Source organism: Helianthus annuus, chromosome 8 (genome assembly GCF_002127325.2).
Source record: "Helianthus annuus cultivar XRQ/B chromosome 8, HanXRQr2.0-SUNRISE, whole genome shotgun sequence".
NCBI lineage: Eukaryota > Viridiplantae > Streptophyta > Magnoliopsida > Asterales > Asteraceae > Helianthus > Helianthus annuus.
In genome coordinates, this window is record NC_035440.2 from 3,441,425 (window position 1) to 3,455,335 (window position 13,911).

Below are 13,911 nucleotides of genomic sequence, written 5' to 3' on the forward strand. Positions count from 1 at the left end.
ACAGATGGGGTAATACGCAAGAGACCGCTTTTCAGTACTTAAAGGATAGGCTTTGCAGCGCACCTATTCTCTCATTGCCAGAGGGCACAGATGACTTCGTGGTATACTGTGATGCATCCATCCAGGGTCTTGGATGCGTGTTGATGCAACGTGATAAAGTGATAGCCTACGCTTCTCGGCAACTCAAGGTTCATGAACGGAACTACACGACGCACGATTTAGAGCTGGGAGCTGTTGTTTTCGCGCTTAAGATATGGCGACACTACCTGTACGGTACCAAGTGCACGATTTACACCGATCACAGGAGTCTCGAGCATATTCTTAAGCAAAAGGATTTGAATATGCGTCAACGGAGATGGGTTGAACTTCTAAACGACTATGAATGCGCCATCAAGTATCATCCAGGCAAGGCCAATGTTGTGGCTGATGCCCTCAGTCGGAAAGACACTCTACCGAAGCGCGTGCGAGCGCTACAGCTTACTATTCAGTTCAGTCTTCCTGCACAGATACGAACTGCTCAGTTAGAAGCACTGAAACCCGAAAACGTCAAAGCTGAAGCCTTACGCGGCTCAAGGCAACGCATGGAACAAAAGGAAGACGGCGCTTACTATGTAACGGGGCGTATTTGGGTCCCACTTTATGGCGGTTTACGCGAACTTGTAATGGATGAAGCTCACAAGTCTCGCTATTCGGTACATCCAGGGTCGGATAAAATGTACCACGACATCAGTACTACTTATTGGTGGCCTAGTATGAAGGCCCACATCGCCACCTATGTTGGCAAATGCTTAACCTGTGCGAGAGTCAAGGTTGAATATCAGAAACCAGCTGGTCTACTTCAGCAGCCCAAGATACCGCAGTGGAAATGGGAAGAAATTTCCATGGATTTCGTTACGGGCTTACCTAGATCCCAGCGTGGGAATGACACTATTTGGGTAATCGTTGATCGACTCACAAAGTCTGCTCACTTCTTGGCTATCAAAGAAACGGATAAGTTTTCTACCCTAGCAGACGTCTATCTTAAAGAAGTTGTTTCGAGGCACGGAGTGCCCACTTCTATTATTTCGGATCGCGATGCACGATTCACGTCAGAACTTTGGCAAGCGATGCACAAATCCTTCGGCTCACGTTTAGACATGAGCACAGCATATCACCCTCAGACGGATGGGCAGTCTGAGCGCACGATTCAAACTCTAGAAGACATGCTTCGAGCGTGTGTTATCGATTTCGGCAACGGCTGGGAAAAGCACCTCCCTTTAGTGGAGTTTTCATACAATAACAGTTACCATACCAGCATTCAAGCCGCTCCATTTGAGGCATTGTACGGACGTAAATGCCGGTCACCTCTCTGTTGGGCAGAGGTGGGGGATAGTCAAATTACGGGTCCAGAGATTGTAGTGGACGCCACAGAAAAGATTGCGCAGATACGACAACGCATGGCGGCAGCACGCGACCGTCAGAAAGCCTACGCGGACAAGCGTAGAAAGCCATTGGAATTTGAGGTCGGGGACCGGGTTTTATTGAAAGTTTCACCCTGGAAGGGTGTGGTTCGATTTGGTAAACGAGGCAAACTGAATCCGCGGTACGTCGGACCATTCGAAATCTTAGAAAAGATTGGCAAAGTAGCCTACAGATTAAACCTACCTCCTGAACTCGGTGCAGTTCACAATGTATTTCACGTGTCGAATCTGAAGAAATGCCTATCAGATGAGACCCTTATAGTTCCTTTTAAGGAACTCACTATCGACGAGCGGTTGCAGTTCGTCGAGGAACCAGTTGAAATCACGGACCGGGATGTTAAGGTCCTCAAACACAAGAGAATCCCTCTTGTTCGAGTTCGTTGGAACTCCCAGCGTGGTCCAGAGTATACCTGGGAACGCGAAGATCAGATGAAAGAAAAGTACCCCCAGCTATTCGAAATCAATGCATCCACTTCTGAGGCTGAAGCTACTACTACTGAATTTCGGGACGAAATTCCAAATTAACGGGGGGATGATGTGACACCCCAGGAAAACCAGTGAACGACGTAACTTACCTAGCTTCCTCAGTGAGTGCGTACCAAATTTCGGGACGAAATTTCTTTTAAGTTGGGGATAATGTGACAACTCGAGTTTCTGACTTTTGCTTTCGCATTAAATGCGCGTTGACTTTGACTGTTTAGTAGTTGACTTGTTGGACTTGTAATTGTACGCGTTGTGTTTTAATGAAACGTGTTGTCATTGTGCATACATGTAACTACTTGTTGTTGTAAAAGATAATATTAGAATTATTATTTAATACACTTGGTCTAGATCACGAAACATGACGTACAGTCCGAAGGATCTCGAAACATATCCTTCGATTCGAAGGATCAACTTCCGGTTCGAAGGATCTCGAAACATATCCTTCGACCAAGGACTCTATCCTTCGACATCTTTCGGCCCAGTCTATCTGATGGGCTTGGCCCATTCCTGTGATACGAGTTAAATACGTTAATTGCATGTAAGTCGACAGTTAGTTTTCAAAAACCCTAGTTCCCTTGTGTGTGTGACGGCATATAGCAGACCCATTCCCTGTTCGAAGGATTTCATTCCGTAATCCAGATTTCCGGTTAGTATGTGATGTTGTTTATGATGCTTTGATTTTGTGATTAATAAATTGTCTTGCAATATATGGTTAATATGTTAATCGGATCTGTATTGATGATGTTCAATGATAATGTTTTGTGGATCGGCTATGATAACCGGATTTGTATGTTAGTATTGCAATATGTTGTTAGAACCGGACATTATTTGCACGATGATCGGATAATATACGAATTGAATTGTCATGGTTGTTTAGATGTTTATGTTAATCAGGTCTATAATCGGCAGAATATTGTAATCGGACATGTTTACGTAATCGGCACCTATGTGTAAATTGGATAGTTTGAATGATCTTGTTATTCAGATTAGGGTTCTTGATAAACATGGGATTTATGCTTGTTTGATCTTGTTGATGTTAGCTGATTTGTGAAAATTGTGTTAATTGATAATCGGATAAACTTGGAAACATTGTGTAAACGTAACTGTTATTTGTCGAAGGATGGTAGTTACTCGAAACATAGTTGAGACCGAAAGATACATGCCCTTCGAACCATAGTAGTGTTGACCGAAGGATAGCTTTGACCGAACCATAGTAGTGTTGACCGAAGGATAGCATTGACCGAAAGATGACATTGGTTCGAAACATAACATTCGGTCCGAATGATAACTGTGATAACTGTTTGTCGAAAGATCACTATGTGTCGAAAGATAACAGCTGGATCGAAAGATATTAGGGATTATGAACATACTTTGAAAGATGGAATTATATGCTTGATCTATTTGGCATGCCATGCTTGATGAACGTTAACATTTGTATACGTGCAATAATACGTGTTGTGCCGCTATGCAAACTGACTGCTATGTGAACATTAAATTGCATGCGTATCATTGCGAACATGAACTGATTTGTTATACGTGCATACAATAGGACGTGATTAATTACTTGTGAGTGCATAACCTAGCATACCGAGCAAACCAAGGTGAGTTCACACTCTTACCAAGGCATGGGATTCCCGGGGTGTTGGGAATGGGGTTGAAAGGTTGATTAGATACTCTATTGACACTATGACTAGACTACCACTTTACTATCCTCGGTTGTGAAGGATACCTATAGTTACGAGTAGTCTAGCGGTTATACAACGTGGAACACCACCACCAGTAACGTGGAACACCACCACCGGTAACGTGGAACACCACCACCAGTAACGTGGAACACCACCACCAGTAACGTGGAACACCACCACCAGTAACGTGGAACACCACCACCAGTAACGTGGAACACCACCACCAGTAACGTGGAACACCACCACCAATAGAACATACAATCGGCCCAGTAGAGCCACCTGTTACAAACGAACTTACTATTACGCATTTACTTTCTGTGAACTCGCTCAACTAGTTTGTTGATCATTATGTTACATGCCTTGCAGATCGTTAGGTACTTGGAGCTTGCTCTGGAGAAGCGGGTCGTTGTGGACAAGGATCGTGGCTTTTCTGTTGAGCTATTATGACACTTAAAACTGTTAACTACTACTGGTTTATTTACTATGCTTCCGCTACATTTTGAAATGATGATTTGTTTGATCACCTTTTGTATTGAATGGATGGTTTTCAGTTATTTTACTTAATATTAAATGTATGTTCAATATGATTGGTGGCTTGATCCTGGTCAGTCACGCTCCCAAGCGGTGATACTCCGCAGGTGGATTTTGGGGGTGTGACATTAATCCTCTTTTTCATGATTGATTCTCTCGATCTTCCGATTTGTGTTTGTGTACAACAAAAAAACATCAACATGTGAAAAAAAATTCTTTGTTTTTCTTCAAGATATTGTTAGATTGTGTGTTTATGGTTAGATATTGTGTTTCTCAAAAAGATTTGTGAGTAAAAACAATGACGACTATTCATATGAGAGGTATGTTATGGATCGATTTATTTTCGCATATCCGGGTTGTCACTGTGAATGTTAAAAAATCATGAGACTTTATGTCATTATCTTTTGAAATTCATATTGTTAGTTTTGTCACTTATGAGTTTTCCTATTTAGGTTTAAAGATACCTTTAATTTCTTTCTAAAGTGGTTTTTGTTTCCATAAACACATTACTGTTTTTAAGGTTAATTTTTCTATTCTCAATTTTAACTTATTTATTTAAACACTTAATAACGTTTGAAAACATGTTTTTTAATTTATTTAATGACATAATTAGATTATAAATTGACTTTTTCTGCCCGGGAAGTTCCCGGGTTATAAAGATTCACAACTACATGGTATATTTTTATTAATTAATATATATAGATGCATATTTATTTTTTTAGATATAAAGATTCACAACCCGGGAGTATTCCCGGGTTATAACCTAGTTATTCCTATAAGTAATATCATACTCGGTTAAATACCCGAATATTCTCGTACATCATCTCCTTATATCCGCACAACAAACGACATTTCAATTCAAAAAACAACTAATGCATACAATGTCACACCCCCAAATTACCACCTAGGACGTGTCCCTGATGGAGGTGTAACGATTCAACAAAGAGCCACCAATCATATCAAACACAAGTTACCATATAATAAAATACCCAATTGAAATTAATGTAACATCTGAAAAGTTAAATCAAAACCAAGTACTGAGCGGAAGCATAAAAGTATCAATGTGTAATGTATCAAAAGCAAATTAAGATAACGGTTTATCATGACCACAACCACTCCAGCAGCATCAGACAGCAAGCTCCCAAGTTCCTTCAGTAATCACCTACAAGCATGTAAACAAGTGTGTCAGACTACGCTGGTGAGTTCAAGGTTTTGTTAACAAGTTATGTTACCATATGAATGTTAATGCGGTTTAACCCTGCGATACATTGTTGCTCATGCTAGATACCCTAGGGAGTGTGCCCACGTGTATCCGGGGAATGGGTACCCCTTAACGACCGATTGCTATGTTGCCTTCGTTAGATACCCTAGGGAGAGTGCCCATATGTATCCGAGGAGTGTGCCTCTAACAACCATAGCCATACCCAGATAATTAGTTCACGCCCGTCCTTACGGCCCGGTGTGAGGTTTCCCACCTAATAGCGCTATCAACTAATCACCCCCATTGCCCTCCAGGCAATAACCAAAACCGATTAAGTTATTTACCCAATGTTTCCCTTCCAAATGTTTACCAGTTGTCCCAAACCACCGGGACGCATGCTTGAGAAAAGTGCAGTGAACTCACCTTAGAGTGCTCGGTAGGTTATGTTACTTGTTTTACAGTTGATTTACAGTTGATCAAAAACGTCCTATCATGAGTACCAATATCAATCAGTTTTGTATTCACACTGCACCACGTATCATATCACATATTACACAAGTCGCACTCATGAATTTTTACACACATCGTTACATAAGTTATAGCAAGTATCCGAATCCTGGTTACATTCACAACACAAGTTCATATTGCACTATAGCACCAGTCAAGTGATCTACTTCGCATTCAAGTAAACATGTTAGTCGTGGCACGAAATCATGTACATAATCAGCCGATTATCACCGTGAAATCATTCAGATGTCATAGTAAGTTTATAATACAGATTCATGTCCCAAAAATCGATTATCAGCCCATTAATTAACCCCTATGGTGTGCGGCCCATGTCATTCAGGCCTAATAAGTTACACAGCCCAACTCAAGGGTACAACCCAAATACATAAATGATTTCAGCCGGCCCATTTGATCTTAATTGGATCCTTTGTTTGCAGGCAAGTCACTCACAAAACCCAATATTAACGTTTTCTATTTCACCATTATCATAAATATTCAAATAAAGATTCAGTTTAGTCATGGGTGTATAATTAATATTAATCAACCTTGGGCTTAACAGTTAATTCTTGTCAACCATATATACTTGCACACAACAGTTTCATACACACATTTATTAACAAACCCCAACCCCCATGCATAGGTTCAAAACCCCATCCGATCAAGACTCCTATGTCGGCATTATTGACTAACAGGCATCTTAAAACAATGGTTCAGTGGTTCGCACACATTCATATTCAATAAATCGATGTCATCTAAGATCCCCTAGCACACGCATAATAATTCATATAACAACCGATTGCATATAGTTGAGCCAGATTCTACAAAGATTAATCGGACTTTATCACTTTCATAAACATATAGGCCTAATAAATCACTTTCATAACCATATGATGATTCGTAAACATGTTTGCACACAGATAGATTGCATAACCCTAAACTAACAAACATCAACTAAGACCACAAAGAAGTCAAGATGTTATGTACTAACCGAGAATTCTGATGGAAAGATAATCGTTCACCAAAGTTCGGCTATGAGCGATCGGCTATGAACGATCAGAGGGAAGCTAGGACGATTTGGGTTGTTCATCGATAATGGCGTGGGGTTTGTTATAATTATAGACTCAATTGGTGTGTTTGATTTGTATTATAATACGTATACATGATATGTTGGGCTGATTAATGTTGGGCTGATTATTCAAACAAGTAGCTGGGCCGGTCACTAAGGATCAATGCACAAGAGGTTGGGCTGGATAACTAATTAACAAAGGGTTTAGGGCCGTGGGTTATTTAATCGGGCATGGGCTCAAGCCCAAACATATGTGTTATGCGATTCCTATACATTAAATCGGGCATGGGCATGGGTTATTTAAGTGGGTTGATCTATAAATTAAATCTAATCATGGCTGATCCATAAATTTAAGCATAATCATGGGCTTGATAAGCCCAAACAATGTATGTAATTTGATTCGTATGGGCCGGACTCGGTTACCCGTTTAACAAAGCAAAGATTATGAAAGAGAAATAGCGCGGAATTGAGATTACAACTAACCTCGGAAGTTCGGGTTGTCACATACAAAGCTGCTAAAGACATGTGGATTACAAAGCAAACACATGTATTAACTTCAATTTGTTTAGTACATCGAAAAGAAGAAAAAATTAAACAGAAAAGACTTCAAGTATAAAGTCAACGTGTGTGGTCGGTCACCTTACTTGATGAGAAAACAAATAGCTTAGTTTTTTTCTTCACAAAGACTCTTCATACAATCGTAGCAAATTACAAACTCACAAGTTAAACACTTAAAGATCATCTCGTAATGGAGACTGCGCCAACCATCCTCGTGACAAAGACCATCGCTTTCAACCCCTTGAACGAATGAAAGGGGGTGTGGATGGACTTCAATATTGTTATATGTGCCCCCAAATTTCACATTTACATAGCGATGAACGTAAGCACCATATTCAACATCTTTGGCATATGTTTCATAACGAAGTATTGACGGAGCACAAGCTGTATGCATAGATTGCATACACTCACGACAATGATAGAATGTATACTCAGGATTTAAATCCTCCTCACAAATTTCACAAAAATAGTCACTCATATGGTTCTCAATGGGAAAGTAACTCAGTTTCATAGGATGCTTGTCACACTTGTGTGTAGTTGTCTCTGGTATCAACAAAGCCTCCCTCAAGTGTATTACAAAGTCATCACTATGGCAACTGAAGTATGAATCACTATCAAATGTAAGGAGGTGATTCGGGTGAGAATTGTGAGTGATTTCTTTAGGTAGGAAGGCACAATTAACATCGATGTAGTAATCGCATTCGACACAACAATAAGCAAATCCATTGCAATTTAACCCGCAAAGACGACAAGCGAAGACCCCGAAAAACTTACCAATGACTTTTGAATGGAGAATCAGGGGGTGTCGTGGGTGACGAGGGTGGTCTTTTAGTTCAGTAGGCAGTCGGGAGCACCACTCGTGGAGCACAAAGTTGCAATGCTCCCCCTCCTCATTAGAACACACGTAAACTGGCCCACTCGTAATTGGTCTTAAACATCCATTGCACAAAAGTTCAATCCTCTTTGTTGGGTCATGGTAGGATATTCGGCTATCTTCCAGGATTAGTGGGTGTTGATGACTCACTTCATGTGTTTTTGATCCACTTTCTTTGAAAAACAAGTGTTTTAGTAGGCTATAAGATGGATCAGGAAATGGAAGATGAAGAAGATCAGGGTGTTCAACATCGTCGTAGTTTTTAATCATTTTGTCTGTAGCTGGTGAAAACAACAACATTAAAATATTAGATAAACATAGAACCAATAACATATTTAGAAATAACTATAAACATATATATTAGGTAGGGTGGTAGGTCTACCTGGAGATGTTGCGCAATCTAGATGGGTATAGTATCTGCATTTCTCGCATTTATACAGCCAAAGATGTGAACTAGAAGAAAACCCGTGACGGCATACCCTACACCGTGGGTATCTTTTGGATTCTATATCCGTTTTTGGAAAGGAATAAGCAAGGGTGAGAGGATGAATATGGGAGTAGATATCATTTGTCGTATGTTGGATTTGCAATTTTTTCGGTAGAAAAGCACAATCACTATGAATGAAATAAGAACTAGCACACGTGGGACAATGATAAAAGATCCCTTTATGCTCCTTCCCGCATGCATCACACTCGTCTAAAATTTGTCTGGGGATGCGAACTAGTGGGTGTTTATGGCTAGGATGATAGATGATATTCTTTTGTAGCCTTTTTTTAGCACAATTTGCATCAACCTTAAAATCACAAAGATTACAGCGGTAAAGTAGCTCTCTAGGCTTCCTAAATCGATTACAAATACTACAATTCCAATAGTAGTTAACTAGGCAGAAGCCAAGAGTATGACCAGCCTCACAAATGTCTTCCAATCTATCGGGAAGCTCTGCACAAAACTTATGGATAGAAAAATCACTACATGTAGAACAAGAGTAGTAATACCTATGGAACCAGTTGATTTCTTCATGACACCGGGAACACAAACATCGGAAGTCTTGTTTTGCATCTACTTCATCTTCGTTCTCTTCCTTGTCTTCTTCATAGTCTTCATTCTCTTCCTCCGACCACAAATTTGTAAGATTTAATGGATGTTCGTGCTCAAACATCATAAGTTTTTTTTTTGTTTTTCTAGTAAAAAAATAGTATGAGAAGAAACAGACACAAAGGTAAACAACAAATGAAATGAAAAGAGAATTGGGAAGATAGAGGAGCAAACGAAGATGTGATGCGGGTGAGTTATGAAAAGGATGAGCTAGCATTTATAGGCATAAATATACATACTTAACTTCATTACCAAGTTTATGTTACCCATCACGTACTAAAAGTATATATATATATATATATATATATATTTATATGATTGCAGATTAAAAACACATTTTGCAAATTAAATTATCTTCATTATCAAGTCTTGTATGTAAAAAAAAAAACATGTTGGATGGTAACATGAAATTGTGATCTGTTAATGTTATTATTCCTGATTATAATAAGGGTAAATTACACTTTTCGTCCGTTATGTTTGTAGCGGGTTGCAAAGGTGTAATGAGTTTTCTAAATAAACGATTGTGACTGTAATTGTTGAAGTTAAAGGTCATTCGTTGCAACCCGCTACAAACATAAAGGACCAAAAGTGGAATTTACCCTTATAATAACATTAGCATATTAATTTTTTTTTTTAAATTAAACTTCATTAAAACACACCTCCGACCCAAACGGGCAAAAGGCCAATACAAGACAACACCCCCGACCCAAACGGGCAAAGGGCCAAACTACAACACATTAGCATATTAAATGATGTTTTAGAATATTATAAGCAGGCAATTGTTAAAAAATATCTTGAAATTATCAACTTTTTTCGATAAATCATAAAAGCGCCATTGTCAATTTCATTAATTAGTTGTTATCTAGTTTATGAATTTTTATTGCATTAATTAGTTGTTATCTAGTTTATGAATTTTTATCAAAGTGCATTAAGTCCATGAGTATCTTGGTGTGTTATTCCTAGAACTTAATTTTTACCAAGTGGGATGACGGTTTAAATCTCAGCTGACCACGGCTTCTGAGCTGTGGAAGAATTTAATCGTATCACAGCTAGTTTACAGCCCATATTTATCTTGGTTCAGCGGGACGAATGGTCTTGGATAGGGGCAGATTCGGTCGATTTCTCTGTGGGTGCAGTTCAGCGTTTATTTGCTTGGTGCGCCGAAATGGGTAGGATACATACGGCTTTGGCATTAAGAAGCAGAAATATTTAAGCATGGTATTTTTTTTAAAGGGAAAGGAAAATATGTTTGAAGTCATGAATATTCCTATGAAGATGTTTAAGCATGGTATTTTTTAAAGGGAAAGGAATATATGTTTAAAGTCATGAACTATTCATATCAAAACATATCTATTACACAAAAGGAAAAAGAAAAGAAGGTGTGATTATATGGCATTTGTTTTATGTTTTCTTATTTTTTTATTTTTTATTCTATACACCCTTAAAAAAATTTAAAAAAAAATTAAAATATGTTCCTCTTTTACTAATCAGACGTTTAGATCAGGGGGTGTGGTTTAACGCCACCTCACCAACTAAGCAACTATAGCGTCCCGGGACGCTAAAGACCACACCGAGCAAATGAAAGGGGGGCGCTATCATATTCTCGCCGGTGTGTTAACGGAAGAAAAATGGGATTTTCGATGTGGGTGGGTTAAAGTGACCATTATGCAACTGAAAGGGGGGGGGGGGTATCAACGTTATGGGGGATTTATACCACACCCTGCAAGTTAAAGGAAGGGATCGATTTTAAAGCCCCCTGTGTGACGTGACGCTGAGATGGCGTGATAAAGCCCCTACCACTCCCTCGAGCCTTAGTGTAAGTGATACCAAAATAAGATGAACACTAATTAATCTTGCAAGAAAAGAAATTAATACAAGAATTTATGTGTTTCACAGGAATATGGATTTACATCCAAGACCGTATTAAAGATTTCATTATTTTTGTATTAATGTGTTATTAGTTTACAATATATATAGCATTATGCAGGGAAGATTAATCCTATATTGTTGCTAATTTGTCAAGTTACTTGTTTTTTCAAGTTGCTTAGGGGAGTGGGGGCGGATGGTTTATAACGCGTGATAGCGTATTATAACGCGTGGAACAATTGTGAAGACCATCGCCACCATAGTATATAACGCGTGCAATATTCCACACGTGGATTTTATCACGCTGTGGAAAATGGGTGTTGTGAGGGAACATTGGGGTTTATTTTTGGGTGTTGTGAGTGATAGGCAATGCCACTAAAAAATGTTGTGAGTGATGGAAAAATGGTTGATGACATGGTGGAACTTGATTGGGTGCTTGTGAGTTCTATCACTACTGACCACCCCCACCCCCTTACAAACAGACTTGTAAAATCAGGCATAAAATCCATCCAAACCAGACCATATTATTCTATTTTTTTCTCTTCTCGTCCTAATTTCCGCCCACTCTGTTGGGAGCGGGACCTAAACAAGGTACTGCAATCTCGGTATTCCATGATGTGGCCGCTATCACATTCCTACAACAAAAGTCATACTTCATGACTTAACAAACCTAGCAACTAATTTTTTTTTCCATTAAAACTATTTTCTTCTTAAAACTTTTTGGTTGATTTAGCATTTAATAAAGATATAAAGATGCAACTATATATAACAAGGCAAGTTACATATTTGACACGTGCCTTCCAAAAATAAAACATATTTGACACGTAGGAATATGCAATCCCTCTTAACTCACTCTACCAAAATTCAAAAGGAATTCAGAGTAGCATCTCTTTGATTCTTTATCATTTTTTTTCTTTTGCTTTTTTTCTTTTGTACAATGCACATAAATTGTTCAAATATATTATTCAAATTATTTTTTCTTTTGTTTTTTTTTCTTTTTTCTTTTGTACTGTTTAAATCTAATATTTCAGTTATTTTTTCTTTTGCTTTTTTTCTTTTTTCTTTTGTACAATACACGTAAATTCTTTTTTCTTTTGTACAATACACGTAAATTGTTCAAATCAAATATTCCAATTATTTTTTACTTTTGCTTTTTTTCTTTTTTCTTTTGTACAATACACGTAAATTGTTCAAATCTAATATTCTAATTATTTTTTCTTTTTTCTTTTGTAAGACACACATATTGTTCAAATATAATATTCCAATATTCCAATTATTACTTAGAAGTAAAGAAAAAGACGTGATGGTCTTTTTACAACTTTGCATCTTTCTAATTTTCTTACACGTAATTCTTTTTCTAGACAGATGAAGATAATAATGTCGGATATTTTAGTGTAATTGGGATTAATTTGGCGACTAAAGTGAACTTAATATGGATAAATTACTTTTTGAATTATTGTGTTTTAGTGATTTTAACTACTTGAATCCAAAGTCAAAAATTTTAACGCACTGAGTCCCGAACCGCCCATTTTATAACGTTTTGAGTCCAATTTTTAACACATGTACTTTTGATTTTGGACTCAAGTGGTTAAAACCACTAAAACACAGGGACTCAAAGCGTTATAAAATAAGCGGTTAGAGACTCAAAATGTTAAACCTTTTAATTTTGGACTAAAGTGGTTAAAACCGCTAAAACAAAGGGACTGAAAAAGTAATTTACTCATTTAATACACATCAAACAAGTTAGGTGGTGCACGAGTGCACGCTTGTATGAGTTGTTATAATTTTAAGTGTTCGGACGAAACCCCTAATGGGTGTTCCAAGGGGGCAACAACGAGGATTCAAGGGCAACACCCCTGGGTAGCAGGTCCTAGGGGCGGCACCCACTGGAGGGCCAAGGGGAAGAGCCCCTGGCTCGGGTCGAAACGGAAGTTTAATGCACCTTTTAAGGCATTAAAAGAAAACAACTGGGCACACGAGACATCTACTTTTGGGTTTTACCGCTTCTCTCCTACTAAATTATGGATATTTATATATTTTACTTATATAAACTTCACCATGTTCAAAGTTATGTTTGTCTAAATATTAAAAAAAACGAAAAATAATGATGATAATTGTTTTAATGAGTGTTTTTAAAAATATTCAAATATTTAATGTGGTTGGATGGTAAAAAATACAACAGGTTAAATAATAAAAAATAGGTGGCACTAAAAAAATCAATCTTAATACCCGGTTAAATAAATATTGATTTAAAATTAACTTAACAAAATTTATAACTGCCACGTCAATATTACATTTTTTTAAATACATATCTTGACTACTATATGTTGACAAATTACATTATGTTATATTATAATACAGGTTTATTTTATCATGCAATGCATATGTTTTTTTTTTAATTATTATTAACTATATAACGTTACATTTATCAACCCGTATAATACACAAGATTGTAAACTAGTTTTTTATAATAAAAACTATCTAGAGGCAGTATCTGGCAGTTGATCTCTTCATCCCCCAATTCGAAATCCAATTTTGGTTACACCCTATTCTAGTTCATACGAATTACACAACACACACATAC

The 13,911-nt window shown here is 37.9% G+C and overlaps 1 protein-coding gene across 1 annotated transcript; it reads right to left on the reverse strand.

Moving 5' to 3' along the window:
- Positions 1 to 6,668: 6,668 nt before the first annotated feature.
- LOC110871784 lies at positions 6,669 to 9,647 on the reverse strand. Its single transcript, XM_022120515.2, has 2 exons — positions 8,748 to 9,647; positions 6,669 to 8,646 (listed from the first exon to the last, which is right to left on the reverse strand). The coding sequence occupies exons 1-2, from the start codon at positions 9,526 to 9,528 to the stop codon at positions 7,598 to 7,600; spliced, it is 1,830 nt and encodes a 609-aa protein (XP_021976207.1). The 5' UTR covers positions 9,529 to 9,647; the 3' UTR covers positions 6,669 to 7,597.
- Positions 9,648 to 13,911: the final 4,264 nt, after the last annotated feature.